The following is a 26,252-nucleotide window of genomic DNA, read 5'->3' on the forward strand; positions in this document are numbered from 1 at the left end:
CAGCCCCTCGTGATATCCCCCCACTGACATTTAAAGCCCAGTGGCTCGGTCCTCGGCCATAGGCCAGTGGCGTGGTGGCTATGGCTCCACCAAGGCTCCCTCCTCTGTCCTGCCCCACGTATCAGGCTCTCTGGAGCCAGGCAGCGCCTGAACCTCGACCCCTCGCTCCCTGACGGCTCTGGTTCCGGGCTGCAGTCCAGCACCCGCTCTCCTGGCCTCACCCTCTGTGCCCCGACCCCAGGGGCTGCCAGGGAGACTCCCAGACCCCGACCGCCTGCTAACCACCTGTCTCCTTTTTGGTTCTTCCAGTGAGAAGCGCCACCTTCAAGTCAACGTCACCAACCCTGTGCAGTGCAGCCTGCACGGCAAGAAGTGCACCGTCTCCGTGGAGACACGGCTCAACCAGCCACAGCCCGACTTCACCAAGAACCGCTCGGGCTTCATCCTCAGCGTGCCCGGCAACTGATGCTCCGTGGAGCGGGGGCCGCCCAGCCCGGCACCCGGCACTGTCACCGCCAGAAGCCCACTCGCTCACCAGGGTCGTGCTGGGAGGGGCCCCTGCCTCTTACGCGGCTCCTCTCAGAGGTCTTTCCCCACCTCCCTCTAGCTTTCTGCCTTTGTTCTCCATCTTCCTCTGTCCTGACCTTCCACAGCCCCCCTCAAGAAAACAAACCAAAGACCCCCGTGCCCTGCCTGGCCCCAGGAGACCCCCAGACCCCAGCTCCTCTCAGAGGCGCCTCCCGTCAGCGAAGGCTGCCGCGATGGCCAGGTCAGGTCAGCCTCCCCAGCCGACCCGGTGGCTGCGGCTGGCCCCATGAGGGGAGGGTTGGGGAGCCCGGATGCAGTTTCCAACCAAAGATGTGCCCCGGGCTAGGGGAGATGAGCTGAGGAGGTAGTCCTGCTCCCTCCCTGGGCCCAAGCGGTCGCCCCCCTCCGCAGGTTGATGGCAGGCCCTGTTCCCTGGCTCAGGGAGCTTCTCGGAGCTCCTTGAGGACCCCCTCCCCCCCAGCAGCCACCAAAGCCACCAGGTGAGCAGGTTCACCCGTAGGGCCAGCCTCTCAGCCCAGGAGCCTCTGGTCAGCAAAACCACCGCCCCCACCAGCAGTCTGCCTGCCCAGTGCCTGCCCCCGCCCCCACCCCCGGCCTCCCCCTCCAGGGATCCTCTTACTGAACCGCACAGCCTGGGCCCACACTTGTCTTACACTTACATTTACAGTTTGCAGGGTGGTCAGTCAGGCACCACGTCCGCTGTGCCCACACTGGTGCCAGGAACACTAATAAGAAGATGGCATCGGGGGCTGGGGAGCACTTGTGGGGCTTGCAAGTTTTCCCCTTCCAACACCTCGGCCTCATACCTATTTGGAAAAGTGGGACTGGGGCAGGAGGGGAGGAGTACACAGGAATTTGGGGCAGTGGAGCAACAGAAAACAGAGCGAGGGGCCCTGGCACTGCAGGCCAGGCCAGGATGCCCACCCCAGCCCTGCACAGAAACCCCCGACCCCGCAGCCGGGGCCCAGGCCGCCAGGCACATGGAGCGCACTGGGCCTTGCCGGCCCCCGCCTAGTCACAGCACGTGTGCCCCGGACACCATCCTCAGCCCGCCCTCCTCCCGGCCTCGGCTAAGCAGCAGGCCGCACACCTCAGGGCATCCGGGGCCTCCCGGCCAGGAGCCCTATTACACTCAGACACCCTGTGTGGTGAGGGGGCTGAGGACGAGCCCAGGCCCCAGGAGGAGCCAGGCAGGATGCGAAAGAGGGGCGTGCTGATGTTTTCCTCACTTTCTGCCACAGACGCGGCCCACCCCGCCCGCCTCCTGCCACCCCGACCTCGCAACACATCTCAAGTGCCTGAGTGCTGCCGCCTGTGCCTCGCCCGGTGCCTGCCGCGGTCCCCTGGCCGGCCCCCAGGTGGTCCCAGCAGCCTGGCCTCACGGCTGCCCCACCCCTACTTCCAGGGCTCGAGCACATTTGCACCCCGTACAGGTCGCAGCCGAGTCCTGTCGGTATCCTGGCCTTAGAAACCCATTCTCGTTCGCGAGGCCTGGTCAGCTGCCTGCACAGGGCAGAGGTGCCCCCACCCCAGTTCAGCAACACCCATAGTTTTGCCAGTCGCCCGGACACTAGTCGAACCACCTTAACTGGAACGCCACCTCTCCTTTCCACTTATCTCCCCAAACTTGTTGCTTTACTAGATACACGCAAATGTATGTCCTAGACACACCAAAACAGAACATGCCAAATGAGTGCCTTTCAGAGGCAGGAGAGGAGGGAGGTCTGGAGTCCTGCCTCCCCCCCTTTTCGGTGTTGCCTCTGGTCCCTGAGCCCAGCGCCTCCCGGCTGAGGGCCAGGGCACTGCCGGCCGGCCGACAAGCACTTTTTCATGATGTCCTAAAAGAAGTCCCAGTGTGTGGCAACTGAAGAGGGAACTGCAGGTGTGATCACAGTGCGAGAGGAGCGCAGGAGGACCTGGTGATTGTACGCAATGAAGTGTTTCTCTTGATTTAATTAAATGCAGTTTTATGGTTTGGTGCGTATATTCCTATTTTCCATTAAATTAACTTTATTTCTAAAGCATATTTTGATTTACCATCAAGAGCAATAAAGCATTAAATCTTATTTTTAAAGGTGTTCTGCTTATTGAATTGGACACTATATCGAAAATTGTGAAATTTTGACTTGTATAAAGTCAGCTGCTCTCCCAGAGGAGGGAAGGGAACATTAAGCACAAATAAGGTAAAAATGGAGGATAATTTACCTGAGGCTTTTGAACAAAAATATTAAATACAAGAAAAGCTGTAAGGAGTGGGGAGAGGGGACAGGCAGTAGTAGACTTAAATCCAGACCCTTTCTTCCACCACCTTGAGGCCTGTGCACTAGAATGGAAGTTCACTGCTTTCACATTAACTGAAATTAAAGCACCTGTATAGTAAAGGCAAAGCTTGGACCCCCATGGCTGCAGCTCGGAGAGAGGTCTGAGCGAACCGTGGCTGGTCAGCCTCTCCCGGAGCCGGCTGAGCCAGAGATCAGGACCCCTTAGGTGAGGGAGGGGTGGGGCAGGGGACAGGGCATCCTCATCACCCAAGGGCCTGGAGACCAGACGATGCCACCCAGTCACCGGTCACTGGTGGGTGCAGTGATGGCTTCTGACGCAAACAGGGTGCCCTGAGGAAGGCGAGTGGCCCTGAGCACAAAGCTGACAGCTTCCAAGGTGCACCGCCTCCCCGGGGCCCAGGGGCAGCTCCAGCCAATGCGGCTTAAGGCCTGGGGAGGGCTGAGTCCAAAACACCTGGTCCGTGAGGCCCAGGCTGGTGGCAGGAACGGGCACAGACCACTGGCAATACAACCAGTAGAGGGCCTCGCGCTTGCCACGATGACGGGCTGGGGTGGCTGCTAATCTGGGAGCCCCAGGGCTGGAGTTCTCTCACTTGGAACACTGCACAGAACTAAACTGGCAGGGCTGAGCCACACGCCCTGAGCCCAGTCCTGCCGGCCTGGGGGCCTCCCGGCAGTGGGCTGGAGCAGAGCCAGGCCCACGACGCTCAGGGCAGCAGCCTTAGAGCCAAGCCGGTGCCCTGCAGGACCCCTGCACCAGCACACGCCTCGGGCCTGATCCTTCCTGGCCGGAGGTCCCAGCCACCCAGCTCGGCCAAGCCTCAGAAGCCTTTGGGGAGGAACTGCCCCCGCCCCACCACTAAACCAGAGTTGACTTAACCTGTGTTTCTTTCTTAATCACCTTAACGTGAACGCGCTCGTTAAGCCCTCTCCCCAACACTGCCCTCCTCCCACGCTCCCCTCCCCCATAGTGCAATCCAATTACGTTCTGAGTGCAGGAACCATTTACAAAAAGGGCCCCCAGCCTGCTTGTCAGTGATGTGCCCACAAAAGAGGTCTATGTAATGGATGGTCAGTGCATTTTATTTAATCAGCACAGTACAAAAATAAATAAAAATAAGGGAAGGGGAATTAAATTACAGCCAAACTGAGCTTCGTGACCTTGTCAGATTATAAACCACACATACTTACAAACACGCTACGCATACGTACAAAAGGAGACAAATATAAATTAATATTAACAATACCCACAGTTTGGTCAAAGAATAGCTACAGAAGAAATTGCACTAAAAAACCAACATACATCGCACGTGTGTAATTAGCAGTTTCAAATATACAGCTATGAATAATTCCGAGTGGAAAAAAAAATGGCACATTTTCTTTTCATTGCAAGTTTAACAACTGTCGGAACAAAACTAAGTTCTAATAACTGCATGGAAAGAATATATCAACCCTTCAGGTTTACAAGGAATAGAGAAAAACCAAATCCTGAACTATTATTCCTGTGACTTGTTCTGTGCACGGGTGTAATTTTCACAGCCATCTGTTCTAAGATTATTTTTTCTTAAGACACAAAATGCTCCTGGTTTGCATGCACAATATCACTGTAAAAGCAACAATTAAAGAATAAAGGGTTTTTTTTTTTAGGTTAGTTTTTTTCCTTTTTTTTTTTTATTGTTGTTCTAAAAGTAGTCTTCATAGCAGCATGTCAAATGGGTTCATTGCTTGCACACTCAAGTATTTTATCAGTTCCTTTACACAATACTGATGACCAGCGCGAGGGAGGGAGGAGACCCCGCCAGGTTTCACACTGATGGAACTAGAGTTTTTTCCTTAGTCCCCAACCACTCCTGAAATTTGCACCTCCTCCAAAAATAAAAAAATAAATATGGAGAGAGAGAAGGAAACACACGAAACTGGAATCCTGCGGATGCAACTTCCCGCAGTTTCAGGCCAAGTTCGGCCCGCCAAACGAGCGACTACAGACGCGCACCCCTGCTCTTGAGACTTGGCACCCGAACCTCCCAATTCCGAGCCGCCAGCGCCCGCTGCCCCCACGGGCCTCCTACCTCGGGTCACACATGGCAGCAGGATCTGAACAGACAGGCTGTGTGACAACTCCAGCGGAGAAGAGGTGCTGCGGCGAGGTCTGTGCCAGCAGCCGCGGGTTGCTTCCAGCCCCGCGGCAGGTCAGGTAATCTGGCGGCCCTGGGAATGGCTCAGCGTGGGCCTCCGGGCGCAGCTGGGGCAAATGCTCTCCCAATTGGGCAGGCCCACTTCCTCGGGAGAACACGGGCCGGCGGGCGGGCTCGGCTCTGGGCCTCTTAAACCCTGGCCTCAATTTCACAGCTTTCTCTTTTTATGTGAATTTCAGTAGTGCTTGCGCTGAAATGGGCAGCCACCTGGAAGCTAATCCTATGTAAACGGGCCCTCTGCCTCCCCCCCAGCCCCCATTCCAGCACCCTCTGGGGGACTGGGATTGGAAGAGAGAATTCTGTAGCGTCTTCGCATCAGTCTTTGTTCCCCAAAGCCGGAGGGATGGGCCATGGAGGAAGACTTGCTCCCTTCTCTTGGTCCTCTCCCAAGTCCCAAGCCACCAATCTGGGAGAATTAGAAAGAAAATTGATTAAGTACATATCATGTGTTTTTACAGCCACTAGGGTCAGGTGGTAACCAAAACCAGCAGCTGCAAATGATCAGTTGTAGAATCAGCAGGCGATCAGGAGTTCTACTCCCGTCTTGTAATTGTCTCCAAGATGCAGCTGTCTCACTGGGCCTTGCGGGGCAAGGCATCATCTTCAGAAGAAACTGAACTGTTTGGAAACAGCTTAAATCAAGGGGTGAGAGCGGGGGACATCGTTACCACATCACCCTGATCCCTGACATCACACCCTCCCGGTCCCGCACTTCTGCAGGACAGATGTCATGTGCACCAGCAAGAAGCCTTAGCCCTTAGGTGGGCTCTGGCTTGGTCCCAGGCATGGCCACCCCACCTGCCCAGAAGGCAGGCTGTTGACAATGGGCACCTGCAGCTGCCTGGGCCTTCCCCACAGGGTGACTAAGCTGCATGATTCAAATGAAAAATTCACCCAGGAAAGGAGCTGTCCCCAGCTTCACCCCACCCCTTTAGCTGGGACCCAAAACGAAAGAACTTAATGAGTCAAACCAGCTCATTAACCAACAGTACCAACACGGCCGGAAACAGAGGACAAGGGGGGGAGGGGAGCAAGTTCCACGTCTCCACTTCCATGTCTCCACTAAAGGAAAGCCCTTCTCCCTAAAACAGAAAAAAGAGCAAACCAGGGTCGTGCATGGTCAAAACAACAGGACACCGTCTTTGCACCAGGCCGGCTTCTCCTTGATTGAAGAGGCTGTCCCAGGGCCACGGGCAACTTGCCTCACAATCCCACGTGCGGCTCAGTCAGGGAGGCCGGCTCCAGGAGCCTCTGGGAGAACAGACGGCCCAAAACGGGAGCCAGAAAAGAGCCTCCAACTAGAAACTCCACTTCCTCCCCAAGCTGCCTGGCCAGAGACCCTCGCCAGCTCCCACAAAGGGAGCAGCGGGCAGTCTCGCCTGCCTTGGTCCAGCAAGGGCACAGGCGGCAGAGGCAGGTCAGTCCTTTGAATTTCCTAAAGTGGGAGGTCAGGAGCCGTGGTGGTTCTGAATACATCTTCTGGGTTTTGCACAGGTTCGGGAGTTCAGAAGAGCCCAGAGTTCTTGGCAGGGCTGGAGAAAACCCCAAGGAAAGAAGGTGGGAAGGGAGAGGCCCTCGGCGGCTTTGCTAGACACATACTGTACACAAAATCTGATTTAATAATAAATTTTTAAAAATGAATTGAATCCTTGAGCCATGATGCAGGCTAGTGGGCTCACCGATCCAGCCCAAGGAGGAGCCGCTTCTTGTCCTCCTGGCCGCTCTCGTTCTTCAGGTCGGAGAACACCTGTGTGAAGTAGTGGGGGTCGGCGTTGATCTGCAGCATCTTGGAGCTCATGAGGTTGATGACGGAGAGGCAGCGGTCCCAAAAGGCCTCCTTGCAGCTCTCCACCAGGAAGGGCTTGAGCGGATAGGAGATCTCGTTGCCCATGTAGGAGTAGGAGAGGTACAGGCAGGTCAGCAGGACGGCCTGGAGCTCGTGGTCGGAGCCCACCTCGGAGGAGATGACATCCCTGCAGAGCATGTAGAGGAAGACCACGTTGGCCGGCGTGATGAAGCCCTGGTCCTGCCAGCCCTGCAGGAGCAGCGAGCGGTCCACGCTGCGCAGCCAGAGCACAGGGTCCGTGGGGGACAGGTGCTTCAGGCGGTAGCACCGGCGACAGAGAAACTCGCCCAGGCAGCGCAGCAGCTCGCTGGTGGACGCCTGGACGATGACCCGTTTGGGCGTCCCGGCGGAGCTGACGGCAGGGTGTGGGGCCTTCTTGACGGAGGAGGAGACCCCGGTCTGGGAGCCTGAGAGCTGGCTGGCAGGGGGGGCGGGCGGCTGGGCCGGTGGAGGCTGGGCGAACGTGGACAGGTTGGCGCACGACAGCGACTTCTTCAGGTTCTCATTGTTGAGGTGCGTGATGTTATTCTGGTAGCTGCTGTTGGGCTGCACCTTCTTGGAGTTCTTCTTCTTGGCCGACACGGCCACGATCCTCTTCCAAGGCAGCACGGAGATGATGGAGTGCCGCTTCAGGTTCTTGTCCTTGGCGTTCTTGCTGTTCTGCACGGCCGTGTAGTGGCCCACCGTGGCCGCGCCATCCTCAAACAGCGTGGCCTTCCGGTAGCTGGGGGACAGGGACAGCACCGTGCCCATGGTGCCGCTGCGCGCCGGGCGGGGGCCCGCGCCCCTGCGCGCCCAGCCTGCCGGCCGGAGGGAAGAAACCGCTCAGCGAGCCCGCGGCGGCCCGGGGGGGGAGGCGGGGGCGCTCCCGGGGTCGCGTGCCGCCGCTTTGGATCTGTGTGGAAAACAAGATGGTTCTCAGCACCAGGCGGGGCCCGCGCCCCGCTCCTCCGCCCTGGCCTCGGCGGCCCCGCGGACCTGGCCCCCGACCGGGCCCTTCCCCAGTCGACACGGCCCCGCCCGCGCCCCCGCGCCGCAGCCCGGCCGCTCCACTGCGGCACCGTGCCCGCTGAGGTCCAGCTGACAGCACGGGGGTCGCGGCACCGGCAGGGGTGGCCGGAGACCCCGCCTAGACACAGCGCGCGGTCGCGACCTCGGTCGGTCTCCCCGGGGGCGGCGGGCGGCCCGAGGCGCAGGCTTACCGGGCAGGCGGCTCTGGCGCTCCGCGCCCTCCGCAATGCGCGCCGCGGCTCGGCGCCGCGGTCCCGGCGCTCGGCGGGGCTCGGCGGGGCTCGCGCTCGGCAGCGGCGGCGGCGACTCCGGAGCTTCTGTCCAAGGTTCTGCAGGCGCCGCGGCCCCGCCCCCCGCTCGGCCGCCTTCGCCGCCGCCGCGCCCGCGCCGGCGCGCACCTCAGCGGCCTCCCTCTCGGGCGCGCGCGCAGGCCACCAGCTGGCTCTGCCGGGCCTGGTCTCGCGGGGAAGCCGGGGCCGCCGCGATGCTCAGTGCGAGCCGTGCGCGGTGCGGGCAGCGACGGGGCCGCGAGCCCGAGGCGCCTCTACTCGCCGCGCCCCATCCAGGACCCGAACTCGGGCGGCGCGCACTCGCGGCACCGCCCCGCCCCGCCCCGCCTCGCGGAGCCGCCCCCTCCCGCACTGCTCGCAGCCCGCTCGGCGCCGCCGCGCCAGCAGCAGTCCGGCCGCGTGAGAGTCGCGGGCTCACAGCGCAGCCGAGCTAGGGCCGGTAGGGAGCGCGGGGCAGGGCGGGGCCGAGGGCCGACCCCGCCTGCCGCCCCGCCCAGACACGTGCTGCCTTTGTTCCCGCCGCGGCGCCCGCAGCTGCAGGCCGCGGGGGCGCTCTCAGGCGCGTACCCGCCCTGGCGACGCGCGGCCCGCCCGGGCTGAGGCTGCCACCCCCGAAGCCACCCATTGAGGCCGGGGCCTGAGCAGCCTCCTTCAGTTTAACATCCTCGTCCCCTGGGAAAGATGAGAGGCGAAGCCTTTGCTGAGGCCGTCTGAGGGCCATGCGCATCCCGAAGGCGCTGTCCCATCAGTTTGAGGGCCTTTCCCTGCGGGACCTCCGTTGCCCCATTCCAGGAATGCCCACGGCCCGGGTAGGTCTCAGAAATCTAGGCCAGAGGCGTAGGCAGTTCTAGGCCGTTCCACAAAGAGCGACTTTCCCACACCACACCAGGGACAAGGCCCTGAGGCTCCTGGCTAGGTCGCTGCCCCAGAGATGGGCCAAAACTGAGCCCATCACAACTGTGACCTCGAAATTTCCACTTTCCCTCTTATCTGTTATAATAAAACTCAGGCAAATGCTCCTCCAACCAGCCTCTGAACTGTTGATTTAAATGTTCTTCATGCTAAGTGTGTATAAATTTGAAGACTTGGTACCAGTAAAATTACTAAGTTCCAAGTAAAATTCTAATAATTGTTCCTCTCATAAGAACAAGAATCCAGATCATTCACAAAGGCCATTCATTTGTTATTCTTTTAGTTTGGTTCTGGAGATAGACTCAAATTTGACCAGAAACCTGCGAAACAGGAACCTTAATCTTTATCAATCCAAATTACCACCTCTGGAACCAGTGATGAGGAAGTGGCAATCCAGAGAAGACCCAATCCTGACTCCAACCACGCCAGCACAGAACCTGTGCCAGCTCTGCCTACTGCCCTAAGCAGAACAGAAATCTGGCATCATTCAAAACAATGCTACCATCATCAGAAAGTACTAGAATTTGCGAATGTACTAATCCAGAGATTTCTCTGTCAACAGTGTCAACTGAAAGCTTTGGGGACCTTGGGAAAACACACTGCTCTGTACCCAGAAGGCTATTTCTTCTAGGACCCTTCAGAAACATCCACAGCAGCTTCCATCTTAACTCAGAAGATGAAGGCAGATTCTTAGCTCAATGTGCCCCTTCCTCTGGAGGCTCCTCAGTCTACAACCCCAACCTGCTATTCAAATGGAGCTGTCCTCAGCCCTCCTTTATAGTTTACTTTAAGCGCCAAGAATTAATCTCCTCCAGGTCCACTGGCCCAGTGACTCTCTTCCTAAGGCAAAGCTGAACCCCAATCTTTTTTCATCCTGCCCCTAGTGGAGGCCCATGTCCACATTGCCTTTCCTGTGTCTCAAGTTCCCCTTCAGATTCTGGATTTGAGCAGAGGTTAAAATGCTTTCCACTTTCCAAAATATGCTTGGATTTTTGAGCCTGGAATACACCCCTTAGAACGATCTGGACCCACCCTGTTACCTGTACCTACAAATTTCAGTTCTAACTATCCTAGTTCATGGCAGCAGTACCAACCTACACTTCACCCCACCCCATTTCACAACCCATGGAAGCTTGCATTGGCCTGGGCCTTTTCCAGCCTCGTGTCCCCCTCTTGCCTCTGTCCGGACGCCCTTTCCTAGCACCTTCATTCAGAAAGAGCTCTTGGCAGAACTACCCTAACGTCCTCACCCATGTCAGAGGCAAAGTCACATGCAGAGGAGCATGAATGGCATGGCACTGCCAGCACACTGGCTGTCGTGATTGAGGAGGAGGGTGGTTTGGACCCCTGTCCCCTGTGCCGTGACTGCTCGGCTTGTTTCAAGGCACCACACCACTCCTCTGCTCACTCAACCCCACCACCACCACCAGCCTCGAGCTCCCATCACTGCTCCAACAGCGAAGAAAGGAAGGGCAACCATCTGCCAAAAATGGCAGAATCGAGGGCCCAGAAGGCAGACCCAGCTGAATGAGGCACAGCTGTTTTCTTCCCAGTCTTCACCAGAGAACTGCAGGGAAGCTCTCCAAGTCCCACCCCCATCAATCAGCCTCTTTATCCTATAGCCTATCTCTAGCTGCCGGAAGGACCAGCCTGCTGGTCACATGCGCTGCTGGGCTGGGATGTCCACGGAGAGCCGCCGTCCTCTGCATGCCCCCTTCCCATACCACTCTCAGGAAGGGAGGTCAAGATCCCTGCCAGCCAGCTCCCAGAAAGGGCTCCAAATAAAGCAGGGCTGAGCCCTGGCTCCTGAGGAAGTGGCGCTTTGTTCTCTCAGGCATCACAGAGCAGCATCTAGCGGCCCTTCTGGGCAGTGCAGATTACATAACTCTCACCTGCAGCGGGGCTCCACAGCCACCCGCCCCAGCCACTCCCACCACCACCAGTATCTCATTAACACATAAGGAAGCCCTGGCACCATGAAGGCTGGTGCCAGCAAGGGTCCCTAAGTGAGGGAGCCAAGCAAGCGCCAGCCCATGGGCCACCCCACCCTCTTGGCTGCGCCTAGACTCAGCTTATCTGAAGCCTGGGAGGGGAAGCAGTCCTGCGAGGTCTAGAGCAGCGCTGTCCAAAAAAAATATTAACGTGAGCCACAAATACAAGCCGCGTAAGTCATTTAATATTTCCAAGCAGCCACATTAAAAAAGTAAAAGGAAACAGGTGAATTTTAGTAATAAATTTTATTTAACCCAATAAATGCTCAAAATATTTCAACATATATAAAAAAGTTAAGCAATTTCTCATTTTCTCTTCACATTCTTCAAAGTCTGGTTTGTTTACATTCGCAGGGCAACACAGTTAGAAATAGCCGCATTTTAAGGGCTTAACAGCCATGTGGGGTTCGTGGCCACACTGGACAGCGCAGGTCTAGAGGAAGTCAGCAGAGGAAGGGCTGCTGCCCCACTGAGCTCCTGGGCTGCCCTCCCCTCCCCGCTGCCCTGGCTCTGGATCCCTCTGGATTATCAAAGTCCTTTACTGAAGCACAGCTCTTCCTTAAGTAAAACTATACACAGAGACACAACACTGAAACACAGAACAGTGACTCAGCCCCAAGTGGCATTAAAGGCTAGAGCCCACCCTCCCCTCCCAGCAGCCCAGAGCCCCTCAGGACAGACTGTTCCTGGGGTCTGAAGGGCAGCAGGAAAATCAACACTTTTGAAGATTCCAAATGAAAACCAAACCACAACTGGATGCCAGGGCTCTCGGGCACCTGTACTTCCATGACTTCATGTAACCTCCCACCACAATTACCTGCCAAGGAAGCACCATTCTCGTCATGCAGGTGAGGAACAGGCTGTGAGGATATTACAGCCCAAGCCCTGTGTCCTCACTGGACCACGATGCCTTGGAAAAACAAAGATAACTGAATCCTAGTTCCCATCTCAGACCTTACAGACCAATTTTCTCGCCCAAAGCCCTCCACTTGACCCCAGATCTAAAGGTCTCCCATGAAGCAAATGAGATAGTAGGGCTTTGTCCAGTCTAGAGGGCTACACAGAACTGCCTGGACTTGATCAGAAGCCCTCCAGCACTCAAGAAAGGACACCTTTTGAAAAAAAAATTGTTTTTATTGGAACTCATCTGAACATCAGATATACCTGGTGTTGGTTAGCAAGAACCGTTTGTACATTTGATATTGATGGCGCCAAAACCAAAACAGTGACTGGACATGATGGGGAAAGATGTTGAGAACAAAAACCTGATTTTGGAGAGGAAAATAAAAGCCAGTCAGATTCAGTGAGGATGCTAAACCTGATACAACAAAATCCTTTTACAAAATATAAATTTATTACGGAAACCTGGAAGGATAATCTGAGAAAGGAAGAGAAAGATAAACGGAGGCCAGCAGGAAGGAGGCAGGAGGAGGAGGAGGAAAAAACAGAAAACAAAGAGGAATGAGAAGAAGAAAAGATAGCTGAGCACGACAGAGGTGCAGAAGCTTACCTGCCCAGATGGCACGAAAGCCTTGCTATGTAATCTCATCATAAAACAAAGCATGCTGAAGTACAGTGCCCTACCTCCCATTCGTTCCATTTCTAAGAGGTAAATAAAGAAGCTCCCTGGGAGGGGGACATGAGGTTGCTCAAAAACCCAACAACAAAACTTGGGAGAGAGAGGGGGGAAAAATCCACACACCCCACAGTCTCATTTCTGATGTTCACTGTTTAAAAAAGGAATAAATCCACCTGACAGCAGGACAGGAGCAGTGGGACAGGGAGAGAAGCTGAAGGGTTTCAGACAGCCTGACTCCCCTGGAAGGGAAGGAGGAAGGAGGAAGAGAGACAATGGGATGGTCTCCTGGGTGAGAGGGAGGAAAGAGAGGAGGGGAGAAAAGAGCAGAGAAGGGAGGCAATTAAAACACTGACGTCTAATCTAGTTTACTGTGTTAAAAAGGGCCACATGCACAGCAGGCCCCCGAGGGCCCACCCTGCTCCCCATGTGGCCGCAGTGGACACGAGCTCCCGGCCTCGTCCCCATCCCTTCACAGGTCGGAGCGGAGCCGTGCGGGCGCTGCTGCTGCGGTGGCGCGGCGGGACCTTCGGCCAGTCTGCTGGAGCCATTGTTCAGGGGAAGGGTGAGTGGACAGGCCATATGGCAGGGGAAAGAACACCGAAACGCCTCGTTTCAAATAAAAAAGAAAACAGCAGTCTATACACAGTTGTTTGTTTTGGTTCAGTACAAACAGAATAAAAAGTCGTTGCTTTGATGGTCAGGCAAACACCCAATTCTGAAGAGGAGAGGTGACGCCCAGCGGTGGGTTAGGAGCCCCCGTGGCTGGCGGAGCGCCTGGCTTTGCGGCCCTCTCCCAGGAGGCAGAGAGCACAGCTTTAGGTAGTGTAAGCCTTTTTCCTTTTATTTAGAATAACCTTTTTTTTTTCTTTTTCTTTTTTTTTAAGCAATTTCCCCACTCCCAAGTTGGGCCAGTAAAGATTACATGAAAACTGGCACACCTATCGGCTGGAATACAGATGCACCAAATGAGGATTTAAAAACTTTCCGAGCGAAAAGTAGAACAGAAAGAAAAAAGAATCTCCTAGCATTTTCCCCAAAGGTTTCACTCTCCCGCCACACACACTCTCCAAAGGACCGCTACAGATCCAACTCTGCAAGAGAAGACAGAGCAGTGTCAATCGGGGAAGCCGCCAGGCCACCAGGAGGCTTTCAGTCTCGACAGGCAGAAGACAGCGCTGCCCGGGCCCGGGGCCCGGAGCCAGCACTCACCTATGTCAGTTTCTTGGCTTTGTTGTAGAGGGAATCCACTACTTTGCTCATGTTCTGAATTGTTTCCAGAGCAGCTTCGTAAGTTTTATCTACTGGGGGTTCGTCGAAAATAATCAAGACACCCTCCCCCTGGTCCAAGATCCCTGTAGGAGACACAAGCACAACCCAGGCAGAAGAAAGGATTAGACACACAAGCACTTGGGAAGCAGCCCACTCCCCAGCTGCCTCACTTTCTCCAGAAAGGAGGGGAACAGAAGTCATCTTCCTGCTCCATTTGTGCATGTTTATTATACACTCTCATCACAGGGATAAGAGGGACAAGGATCCCAGGGAACCACCAGGTGGCACAAATGGAGCACCTTCTTTCAAGATAAACAAGAACATGATGCCTCTTCACCATTTCATCACCACCACCAGCCCCCTCGCCTGTATATGATGGTTACTCACCATGAAACTTCTTGTCAAGAATCATCTGTGATAATTTCCTTTCCACTTCGGCCTAAAATCAAAGCACATGATTAAAGGGACCAGCATCCACTAGTCAGAGATCACACTGACACAAAAGCCTCGTACAAAAAGGGTCTTAGGGCAAATGGAATGAAAACAAAACAGCAACAATACAACTCCAGCTCTGAGCTACAGTCCCCAGTCCCTCCTGAGAAGCTTGGGAGCTTTCCAACAAGGACCAGCAGGTTTAACTGGCCGCCCCTCAGCATGCCCCCTTCCCCATCCCTACCCCCAAGACAAGCTCAGGACTCCTTACCTTGGAGAGTTTGATGAGGCTAGATATGTGTTCGATCTAAAAGGAAAGGTAAAAAGACACCAACACTGACAGTTTCATTTTTGCCTCTAATGTTACAGTTGGGGTGGTGCTGTTTCTTGGAATTCTGCCAAATGTCTCTACAGGGCGAGATTCTCTTTAGACATTCTTGAGTCTCCTGTGCTTGGTCCAACTGCCTGCCCTTCATCACTACAATGAACACACTCCTGTCCTACACACCCAGAACAAAGAGTTTACCACATGCATGGTGACTACAAAAGCAAGGAGGAGACTGCACTGAAAACAAGCAGGGACAAGCTCACCAGCCTCTACCCCACAGCATCCCTCTCCTCAACTCTCATTCCCTGTCAAGAAAACCCCAAGCTCTTGAGAATCTCCTGCCCACCACACACACTCTTGGATGGGCGTGGGAAGGGGGTGGGCTACAGTGAGGATGCCCAGCCAGAAACCTCCTCCCACCAGAGAAGGGCAAGAGCCCCCAGGAGGGTTCTTACCTGTACTCGGGAAAAAGGCTCGATGACTCGGATCAGATTCTGTTCCAGTAAGTTATCATACAACTTGGCCAAGTGCGTGCTGATGATGGGGTCGTCCCGGAGCTCTGCCCGGTAATCTGTCAGGGCCTGCCAAAAGAGCCGAGATTGGCACAGAGTAGCACTTGAAAGCCACGCTACTCCCAGCTTCCTAAACAGTCTGCTGGCCCTTGTAACTACATGATTGACTGAAGTTCTGGAGGATTTGGGGGAGATGAAAGAACAGCCACAACAGAAGGCAGAAGAAAAGGAACATCAAGAAGTGAAAGATGGAGCCACCCTAGGCTTTCCGTCTAAAGCTTCACATGGACAGCTCAAATCAAGTAAGCCCCGAGAGCAGCTCTGCTGACAGGCCCAGCTAGCTGCACAAGCAGTCCTCAGTCTGTATGCTACAGAACAAATAGGGCCACCACGGGGGAAAAAAGAATTCTGAGGTTAAGTAAGTGGGCAATGCTGAATTCCACAGCTAGCTCTTGGGGTTTTACAAGGAATACCACACTGTAGTCACTAGAAAACAAAGCATCTTTCTAATTTTGTTTAGCCCTAGTGTTTCCCAAATATCTGATCACAAACCCTTTTTTTAAGGAATCCCTAACAGAAGTGTTTCATCAAACATCCTAAACCTTGGGGTAAACTGATCTACACCGTTTATTCGTGTATGTGATTTATTTACCTTTAGTAATGGTCTCAATATCATGTCAGCTGTGCTATAAGGTGTTAAGGGAAGCAAGCAAATCATGCCACGTAAGGAAGAAACCTCCAGGAATATGATGACTCTTGGGAGGCAGTCAGAGACACACAATCTAGTCTCTGTCCACACTATTTTTCTCCCTGGACCTAGGTCTGTTTTCATTAAGCTGATCATTATACTCAGACTAAGAGGGGAGAGGCTTGGAAAAGTGCAAGTCTCACCCTACTGATTAGGTAAGTCCTTCTCCTGTTCCAAACCTTTGCAAACACTGAGCGAAAGGCACAGGAGGCAAAGCAGGCCCAGAGCTCCATCCTGAGGAAGTGTCCTTCAGCCCAGACGCCCACATCAAAGCCTCTCTTCTGTCCGCAGAGGAGAAGCAGAGCTGGCACTTCTGGAACTGAAGGGACACCTAAGACCATGCTGTGTGGGACAAGAACTAGGCCCGGAATCACACCTGATACCCATCAGCTGTGCCACTTGGACCTCTTTAAATCCCAGCTCCCCCAAGTATAAAATGCAGCTAACAGTGTGTTGTGAAAACTCAAGCAAAAGAAGGATGACAACTTTTTGACACTGAAAGGTACAGTTCATAAATGAGATATCACAACTCAAAAAAGGTTCCTTGTACAAAAGTGCTTAAACTTCCTCATTTTGACATTGTACTATAGTTAAGATGTTACCACAGGGGAAAGCTGGGTGAATGGTACATGGAATCACTCTGTACTATCTTTGCAACTTCTTGTGAAACTATAATCATTTAAGATTTTTAAAGAAAGTTTTTTTTAAAGTACCTCTCTCCCCCACCCACTCCCTACCAACTCAATTCCATGCTTACCTTTTCAAAATCTGCCAGTGATCTGTTCTTGCTAGCCTGAGCCACACATTTTAATGCTTCTGTCTAAGAATAAAGAGAAAAATAGTGAAAGTGACCTATTCTGCACACTCACATCCCAACAAGTCTCATAAGAAACACGCGAGGGGCTGCGGGGAGAAACATGCTATGTCCGCACAACTTCTGGCTGCAGAGAAGAACCTGCCCCACCACTGTTCTTCTTGGAGGCCTGGGAAGAAAACCTAGAAAAATACCAATGTGTGCCAACCGGTTTCCCTTTGAAATCTGAAGCAACTTAAAAACACTAGGAAATAGAAAGTTTTCCAAAAAACAGATTTTGATACAGCACTCTCCAAAAAGGACAAGCTAAAAGGGAAGCCGGCCAGGGAACTGTGATTTCTTTCCCCTCCTCGAAGACTCCCTATCACCATATCCCCCCAAATGCCTTCCTGCCCTGAGACCTGATCACACCTGTGCTTTATCCAGCCTCATTCTGCTGGGTTTGGTGCACGGCACAGGCCAGTCTACTTTCATTGAGGCTGAGGCATCAAAATTCTACATATTATGCTGAATATTAAAACCCCAGAGTGACGAAGGTATAATCAACGGTTGAGGGGCAACTTCTAACCTGGTTATAAAAGGCACCTGACCAAGCTATCAGATCTCTACTCAGTGAGAAATCTACATTCATCTTTCTAGAGATGGGCCTGACTCCTGCTTGAAATCTCTCATCCAAGTGCAAAGGACAGAAAGACCTTCTCTTATACCAGCCCATGCACTTAAATAAGGAGAGTGTGTCTTATACAGGAGACTTTAAAAATGGTGCAAACCTCATCATTAATATAGTTTGTTTTCAGCATATGTCCTATAAACAAAACAAACGTCATAATGAGAAAAGCCTGAAACTTAGAACCAGATAACCCAAGATCAAAGTCTGGCTTCACCATTATTAGTTACCTGACCTTGTTCTGGACACCGGATCCCTCCTAGCCCATCTCCTCAACTCTAGTTCTAGATATTACAGTGAGTTTTTCACTACAGTAATAAACCAGTATTCTTTTGGTCAAAACTAGGAGCTAATCTGAAACTTTTTCTAATGAAAAGCCAATTAGGGCCACTGGTGGAGCAGGAAGAAATCATCTGCTGTGGACATTCTGCCAAAGATACAGTGAGAAAGCCAATGTGTCTGCTGTTCAGAGTCAAGTGCAGTTGAATCTAGAAGATTACTGTTACTTCACTAGTGATAATCAAGCAAGTACAAAGAAGTGATGGTGCGCACATCTGAGTCATCGTCTTTATACAGGTCACTCTCACCTACTCAGGTATAAGAGGCACCACAAATAGGGCTACCGACCACCAAGGGCCTCTTCTTGCACCACACGCAAAACTCAGGACATGAGTAGAAAGGTACTGATGTGAGAAGCACTTGATGCGTCATCAAAACCTAGTCTCTGCACCAAGCAATCCAATTTCCCTAAAGCAAACGTGCACCTGAGCTTACTGGGCTCCAGACTCTTAGAGAACCCAAGACTTCATATTCTGCGCATGTCAACTTTGCAAGCCAAGAGCACAGGAGATACATTTTCTGGTGAAACTTAAATGCAACCTAACTCACTGAAAATGCTACAGTTCAATTCTGAGTTCTGTAAGTCTCTCAAACTGACTGATACCCAGAAGAGCATCAAACACTGATTTTCCAAGCCAAGAATTAACAGTACAGGAAATATACTGAATGAGCTTAAGGAAAACAGAGAGGTAAGAAAGAATGAAGAGCAGAACGGAGGTCGGAAGAGCATGGTCTCACCGCACACCACGCTGGACAACACGCTGCCTGAGAGCGAGCAGAGATCAGAGCCGCAGCCCAGGCGCCCCTACCTGCCGCCCCGCATACCGGAGTGCAAGCTTCCCGCTCACCAACGCCTGGACATCTTCTGGGCTAGAAAAGAAGACATTCTTGGTCAGTTGCTCCAGGATGTTATGCTTCTAAGTGTATGTAAAGGCAAATTTCTTTTTCTCAAAATTCCCACTGAAAAGACTCTGCCCACAGAGGTAATCAGCCCCCACCCCTAACCCCACAGGCCCCTTACACCACAGAAGCCAGGCTTTCTCCACTCTGCGCTCAGTGCTGAAGAGCAGAAAAACTCCACATTAAAAAGAAAGCCACAATGAACCTACCAAAAGCCAAAGACCCAACAGGCAAAATGGTAAGTATAAATCCAATCACAGTATAATAGGTCATTTTAAAACACAAGCCCTATACACTCCTAAGATCCAAACAGAATCCCAGTCAGTATCTCATTTATTCCCAAAAGAATGTGGATAAATTCTGTAGAATTCTTTATAAAAAGATCTGTCACATTTGCCATTGCCAGCTTTTCAAACCCCTCCCTAACCTCTTCCTTTATCCACACCCATTCTGGGTGGCCCCATGGCTGGTGCTAGTCTGTAAGCTATTTCTTGGCCCTCTGTCCTGTGCTCAGCAACTCTCTGGACAGAATATTTGTAAGAGGAGGAGAATACTCAAAGAGGAGGGGCTGGGGAAGAGATTTCTAAAATCTGTCTCCCCGAATCTGAAACATCAGCGAGCAAAAGTATTCTCAATTACTGTCAACCCTCCCACTCCACCTCAACCAGCCCCACGAGGCAGCAGGTGCTGCTTCTGTACCTAGCCAAATGCCCTGCCCAAGCCATCTCTGCTGCAGCAGGAAAATCTAGATAAAGGACTTGAGTTCTCATATCCCAAAGTTAACGTGCACCTACGTGTTGAGCATGATTTTGCACAGCAACATGTACTTCAGAGATGTGATGGCCTTGGGGCTATCGATGGAGTCATAACCCTCAAACGCCTCATAGAAATATGAGTACGCCGTTTTCCAATCCTTCTCCTCTGCTGCGTGGATAATACCTGGGCATTAAAAGAAAGGAGTGAGAACCATATAAAATAAAAGAACCACAAAATCTCACAGGTGGGAAGGGCCTCAGAAATCTATCCCACCCTGGAATAGATCCCAGAAATCTATCCCAGCCGACTTATTCATCAGGTCAGGAAAGGATAAAGGACCTGCCCAAATCACTGCCATCTAGTGGCAGAGCTGGGATTAGAACCCAGGTCTTTGGCCTCCCAGTTCAGTGCCATCTTGCAAGTATTAATTCCAAAGAAGTTAGAGGCCCAACTAAAGAGGATCCTAAAAACCGCGTACAATAACACCTTTCTCAGGCTTCTCACCATCACAGCAGTCCTACCTTTTAGAGCCACCAGAAAAGGCCATTATCTTCATAGGTCAGGAAGTTGACCCAAACATCCCTGGTCTGTACAAATTACCTCTTTTAATAACATCAACCGTTCCTTTAAGAAAGCTTTTCTAAGCTTGACGTTTTTAACTGTAAGCAGCTTTCATGGGAGAAACAGAAATCCAACTTTTAATATTCTCATTTTAGATATTGGTCATTTATGGATGTGCTTTTGCCTTGATGCAATCAGTGTGTAGATTGTGTGCAATGCCAAATCCATGAACTTGACTGTACACAGTAAAGCAGTATTTCCTTAGGCTGATACATTACACTTCATCTGATCAATTCTCTACTGTTTAGAACCTGGGTTGCTCCCAATAAGCCTGGCTTTGACTAAACCTGCTATTCCTTCTAACCTCTGCTATGACTTGGGATGACATGAAAATTGGCTCTTTCTAGTTTGGGAGGCATCGAAGCCCTAAGATTCTGTATATTAGTTCTCACTCTGCCTTAGTCCCATCCATCTGTTCACCACAGGGCTTCCCAGCTTTTTCACATCAAGGTACATGTAGGAAGTACTCAGCACACCGGAGTGAAAGGATGAAACTCCTTACACATGACCTCAAGGGATCACTGTTTGAGCATACTTTCAACCCACCTGTCACATACCTGTGTGCCTGGCACGCCAGCTGGAAACTTCTGACTTAATAACCATTAGTGAGTGATATGTTCCACACCCCAGTACTTTCACCCCACCCAAAAAGCCTCCCATTTTGAGGCTGAAGGAGTCAACTCCTTCTTCTACTACTGTTCTTAACTACAGAGGCCTGGAGAAAACCTGCAGTCAAGGGGACCTCCCTCAAAAATACCCAACAAACTATTAACACTGATGAACTACGTGAGACAAACTCCCGTTTTTCCACTCCTCCCAGTCCAAAGTGTGAAGAGCACACACCAGACCCAAAGTAAGACTGGTTTAAAAAGGGGGGAAAAAAGTAAAATAAGGCCCAAGAACTGGAATACTGCTTTCCCAAACACATTAGCAAATAGAGACCACATTAGGATGACATGCATCATAGCTGGTTAGACACATTCAACACAGATACTAATGAGGGCCTACCATGTGCCAAGCACTGATATGACTATTATTGAGGCAGTAATTATAAGGCCCTGAAGGAAATCCTAGTCTCACAGTTGGAAAGACGGTCATCAAAACAGTAACAAGGAGACCTGTACCATAATATGTACAAAAGAATATACCTTTCATAGGGAAGTCCGAAGTAAAGGAGGCACTGAAGTGGGTTTATAAAGGAGACATGTGAGCTGGATCTGAAGGGATGCAGACCAGTTTGCCAAGGGGACAAGATGAAAAGCAGAATTCCAGCAGAAAGACAAAATATATAAAGGCACAGAAGCAGGGATACATGAAGTCATTTGGTGGCTAGGACTGAAAACCGGAGATGAGCACGAAAAGGAAAGAAAGCCTCCCTTTAGAATGCATTGTTAAAGTAAAACAGCCTGGGGATAATGCGGAACCTTTGGAAAATTTTAAACAAAAGAGTTACATGATCAGATCTGTGTTTCAGACACATGACTTTAAGACCAGTAGAGAAGATGGACTGGGAAAAGTGACAGATTAGTAAAAGACTACTCCAGTGGTCCAGTGGCATTGATTAGAGCAGTGACTGCAGAGATGGAAAAGAAAGTGCAGATTTGGAGACAGACTCAACCTGATCTGGCAACTGATTGGATATGAAGGGTGAAGGAGAGGAAGGGAGTCAAAATTACCTCAAAGATAATAGCTTGAGCAGCTGCATCAATGACACCACTAACTAAAACAGGATATGTAGAAAAGGATGGTTTGAGGGGAGAAGGGTTAGGTAACAATCTTGGTTTTGACATGCTGAGATTGAGACCTGTGAGACATTTAGAAATGGGATTTAGGAGACAAGCTACTGAAGCTCTAGGGGGGAGACGGTTCGTGTGCTACATGGCAGCTGAAGCCATGGGAGAGTGCAGGGTGAGACAGGAAAAAGGGAGAAGGACAGGAAGGGAAAAGAACTGAGAAAATAACACTGAGCACACCCACACTTAAGACACATCAGAAGGAAGACGAAACAGCAAAGTGTGACTGAGGAGGAGCAGTCAAGAGAAGAGAACCAAGAAGACAAGGCTGTCAGAGAAGCCAGGAGTGCTCAACAGGGTCAAATCTCCCCAAAAGTCAGAGGTTGGGGGGAGTTACTATCTTTCAAGGAGTTAATAGAGAAATCAAAGTAATAATATCCTTAGAAATTACAACCAATACTAGAGAAACACAAAAAAACCACACGAGAATACTATGAACAACTATATGAAAACGAACTGGACAGCATAGAAATGGACAAGTCTCTGGAAACATACAGTTCACCAAGACTGAATCAAGAAGAAATAGACCACTTGAACAGATTGATCACTAGAAATGAGATAGAATCAGCAATGGAAAAAACCTCCCTACAAACAAAAGTCCAGGACCAGAGGGCTTCACTGGGGAATCATACCAAACATACAAAGAAGAGATCATACCAATCCTTCTCAAACTCTTCCAAAAGATTGAAAAGGAGGGAATACTACCAAATTCATTCTATGAAGCCACCATCACCCTGATACCAAAACCAGACAAAGATACTACCAAAAAGGAAAATTGCAGGCCAATATCATTAATGAACATAGATGCAAAACCCTCAACAAAATATTAGGACACAGAATCCAACAGCATATAAAAAAGATCACACACCATGATCAAGCTGGATTCATCCCAGGGACACAAGGATGGTTCAACATACGGAAATCAATCAGTGTGATACACCACACCAACGAAAGAAAGAACAAAAATCACATGATCATTTCAACAGATGCAGAATAAGCATTTGATAAAATTCAACATCCATTTATGATAAAAACTCAAAGTAATAATATTCTTTCAACTTTTTTCAAGAAGCTTGACAGAAAAGGAGAAGACAGCAATTTAAAAAGGAGACACAGCTGTGCCTTTTCAGCTGGGGCAGTTTGAAGACTGAGAGGAGGATCCAAGTGGAAAAGGAAAACAAAGACTTAGAATCGAACAAAAGGACAGGGAGAAGAACCACTCTTGGTAACAGGTAAAAACAGGTAGTGATACAAATTCTGGAAAGAGAAATAAAGAGGGTTCACATAAAAATGGCCTCTATTTAAGAAACAGGATGCAAGTTCATCTCTTGACCATGAAGCCAGAGCATAATGAAGAGAAGCGGCTTAAAGAGAGTGCCAGTATTTGGCCAAAGCAAGGTGCTGGGATGAGAGCTGACACTTTCCACCTCACTTCAGTCCTCACCAACATACTGTGAGGGGGCAGAGTTATCATCACCATTTCATAGACGGGCTCAAGATAAATTAAGTACCTTGCCCAGTCGCATAGCTAGAAACTGGCAGAACTAAATTCCAACCAGAAAAGTTGTTTTCTGGAGCCTCTGCTCTTAACCTCTGCATGGCAAAACACGCCATTCCATACTCACAACACCTGAGAGGCAGGCATGGCAGCTATTATCTCTCTTGCACAGTGTTACATGGAAACAAAAGTTGCAACGAGGTGACACCAAGGCTTAAACTAGTCCTCGGCCTTCAATTCCAACGCTCCTCCAATGATAATAAATTATAACTAATAAAAGCTGATGACGATAAGAAAAAGTATCTTCCTGCCAATCCATGGCCTCCTAGCCAAACATTCACACACTCCATCAGAAAGCTGTCCACTACTCTCAACTGAAATGGGGGTGAGGGGTGTCTTTCCTCAGCCTTGATTTGAGGCCCTTTGGAAAAATCCAACATGCTTTGCAAAGGTCTCCAAGTGATAACAGACTTGAATTAGTCCAATCCTGGAGAGAAGTGCTACCATCCTGAGTGACTAAGATGGAAGTTACGGGAGATCTTTTTAAACCTAAGTGAGACCTCACTAGGGTGTTGGCTCTAACAGTCAGGTTGTCCAGTCAACCACAGATTAAGCATGTTCTTAATATATTTCAGGCAGTAAACAGCAAGTGAATAGAAAAGGGACAGCTAGAGAAGTAGTCTTGCAATTGGTTTCTCTGAGGAATCGTGAGCCAAACTGCCAATTTTATTCTCCAGCCCCAACCCCCCATTCCTTCCACCTATGGGGTAAGAGGAGCTTTAAGAAAACATTCCAAGAACAGCTACGGGTGTTACCTGACTGCATATCCAAGGTGGCCTGCAATTTAGGGGGGCAGTAAATGGCATTTGCTGTGGTTCGAGCAGAGGTTAAGGCAGCTCGGGCTTTTGGCAGGTTGCTCAGGGCATGGTATGTTTTGCTTTCTAAAAGCTGTACTTCCACCAAAAGGGCTTTGTCATCCATCTTTTTCAACTCCCGCAGCAATTGGGAACCTGGAGAAAGGAAAAATATATATATATTCCTTTATTAGCCATAATTTTAATACTTTAATATCATCTCTCTCTAACTAACCCTCACAAACACATTCAGGATAAAGAAACCTGCCTGAACTCAAAAACCTCACAAAAGGTTATCTATTTACAAGAATTAAATTTTCTGCTAATGTGCTATCTTCCAAAAGAGAAACACAGATCTCTCTGAAGCCCTTCTGCATGCACACAAGGGACATCAGAGCCGAGAGTCCTATAAGCTTACTCTTAAGATTGAATACAGTGGGAATCCCCACCCAGAAAATGCTGAAACTACTTATCCAGACAGGTACCTGATCTCACTCTCTTCCACCCAGCAAACACAAGACTGAATAAGAAACACCAGGCACTAGGGTTGGTGGGGGAAGGAAAGAGTTCTGCACCTACTAATGTTCTCCAAATACACCTTCTTCCCCAGCACAGATGAAAATCAAATCCAGCCAGACTTGCATATACAAAAATTAACTCAAACTGAATCAAAGACCTACATGTAAGAGCTAAATATATAAAATAAACGAGTAAGTCTTTGTGATCTTAGATTAGGCAATGATTTCTTAAATATGATACCAAAAGCATAAGCAACAAAAGAAAAAAAAATGAGACGATCAAAATTAAAATGTTCTTCAAAAGACACCATCAAGAAATTGAAAAAAACAAGTTATAGGACAGGGAAAAAAAATTTACAAATCATATAACTGGTAAGGGACTTGTATCCAGAATAAATAATAAAAGCACAACTAATACAATTAAAAAATAAGCAATGGATTTGAATAGACATTTCTCCAAAGATATACAAACAGCCCAAAAAGTACATGAAAAGATGCTCGACATCATTAGTTTAGTCATTAGGGAAATGTAATTCAAAACCACAGTGAGATACTACGTCACACCCACTAAGACGGCCAAAATTAAAAAGACAAGAAAATATTAACAGGTGTTAGTGAGGATGTGGAGAAACTGGAACCCTCATAGATTATTGCTGAGAATGTAAAATGGTGTAGCCACTTTGGAAAACAGTTTGGCAGTTCCTCAAAAGCTTTTAAACAGATTTACTTTGTGACCCAGCAATTCTCCCCCTGGGTATATACACAAAAGAAAAACATGTCCACATAAAACCTGTTCACAGCAGTATTCCCAAGAGTCAAAAAGTGGAAACAATCTAAATGTCCATCAACTGATGAATGTAGATAAATAAAATGTTGTACAGCTATACAATGGAATATTATTCAGCAACAAAAAAGAATGGGGCACTGCTATATGCCACAACATGGATGAACCTTGAAAACACTATGCTAAGTGAAAGAACCCAATCACAAAAGACCGTAACTGTATGCATTTATGTGAAATGTCCAGAATAGGCAAATCTACAGAGGCAAAGAGTAATTAGTGATTGCCTAGGAAAGGGGACAGGCAAAGACAGTAGATGGAGAACTAATGGGAAGTGACAACTAATGGATACAAGGTTAGTTTCTGGGGTGATGAAAATGCTCTGAAATCAGTTAGTGGTGACAGCTGCACAACTTCGTGAATATACTAAAAACCACTGGACTGCACACTTTAAAAAGGGTGAATTTTATGGCCTATGAATTATATCTCAACTTTTTTTAATGCTACTATTTGTTTAAACCATATGAAATTATCATTTCTGCAGGATAAAAATTGAATCTTGTCATTTTTCTCAACCTAATAGACCATGAAAGCCAAGTTCTTCCATTCAGGGATAATAGTCCAGAGGTACCCATTAGGTTTTTTTAAAAAAGCAGCAGACAGTTATAAAATTCTGGTTTTAGAAGTGAAAAAAAAAAAGTGAAGGGCTACAAATGGCAAAATATCCTTTTTTATGGGTGAGCTGTATTCCATCACATATATATGCT

At 50.0% G+C, this 26,252-nt stretch overlaps 3 protein-coding genes across 3 annotated transcripts in view; 1 reads left to right on the top strand and 2 right to left on the bottom strand.

Moving 5' to 3' along the window:
* Positions 1-2,615, top strand: part of MYO1D (myosin ID) — a 311,631-nt gene extending 309,016 nt beyond the window's left edge. Inside the window, exon 22 of the mRNA XM_072938959.1 lies at positions 310-2,615. Coding sequence (XP_072795060.1) covers positions 310-466 — 157 coding nt within the window. The 3' untranslated portion in view covers positions 467-2,615. The remainder of the gene's footprint in view (positions 1-309) is intronic.
* Positions 2,616-3,903: 1,288 nt separating this feature from the next.
* CDK5R1 (cyclin dependent kinase 5 regulatory subunit 1) lies at positions 3,904-8,848 on the bottom strand. The gene is made up of 2 exons (XM_072938943.1): positions 8,075-8,848; positions 3,904-7,767 (listed from the first exon to the last, which is right to left on the bottom strand). The coding sequence occupies exon 2, from the start codon at positions 7,623-7,625 to the stop codon at positions 6,702-6,704; it is 924 nt and encodes a 307-aa protein (XP_072795044.1). The 5' UTR covers positions 7,626-7,767; positions 8,075-8,848; the 3' UTR covers positions 3,904-6,701.
* Positions 8,849-13,475: 4,627 nt separating this feature from the next.
* The window catches only part of PSMD11 (proteasome 26S subunit, non-ATPase 11), a 28,683-nt gene continuing 15,906 nt past the window's right edge, over positions 13,476-26,252 (bottom strand). Inside the window, exons 6-14 of the mRNA XM_006211995.4 lie at positions 24,148-24,342; positions 19,459-19,603; positions 18,574-18,634; positions 16,702-16,764; positions 15,140-15,265; positions 14,628-14,663; positions 14,312-14,363; positions 13,865-14,007; positions 13,476-13,746 (exon numbers count right to left, since the gene is read on the bottom strand). Of these exons, the coding sequence (XP_006212057.1) occupies positions 13,865-14,007; positions 14,312-14,363; positions 14,628-14,663; positions 15,140-15,265; positions 16,702-16,764; positions 18,574-18,634; positions 19,459-19,603; positions 24,148-24,342 (821 nt within the window). The 3' untranslated portion in view covers positions 13,476-13,746. The remainder of the gene's footprint in view (positions 13,747-13,864; positions 14,008-14,311; positions 14,364-14,627; positions 14,664-15,139; positions 15,266-16,701; positions 16,765-18,573; positions 18,635-19,458; positions 19,604-24,147; positions 24,343-26,252) is intronic.

Source organism: Vicugna pacos, chromosome 16 (assembly GCF_048564905.1).
Source record: "Vicugna pacos chromosome 16, VicPac4, whole genome shotgun sequence".
NCBI lineage: Eukaryota > Metazoa > Chordata > Mammalia > Artiodactyla > Camelidae > Vicugna > Vicugna pacos.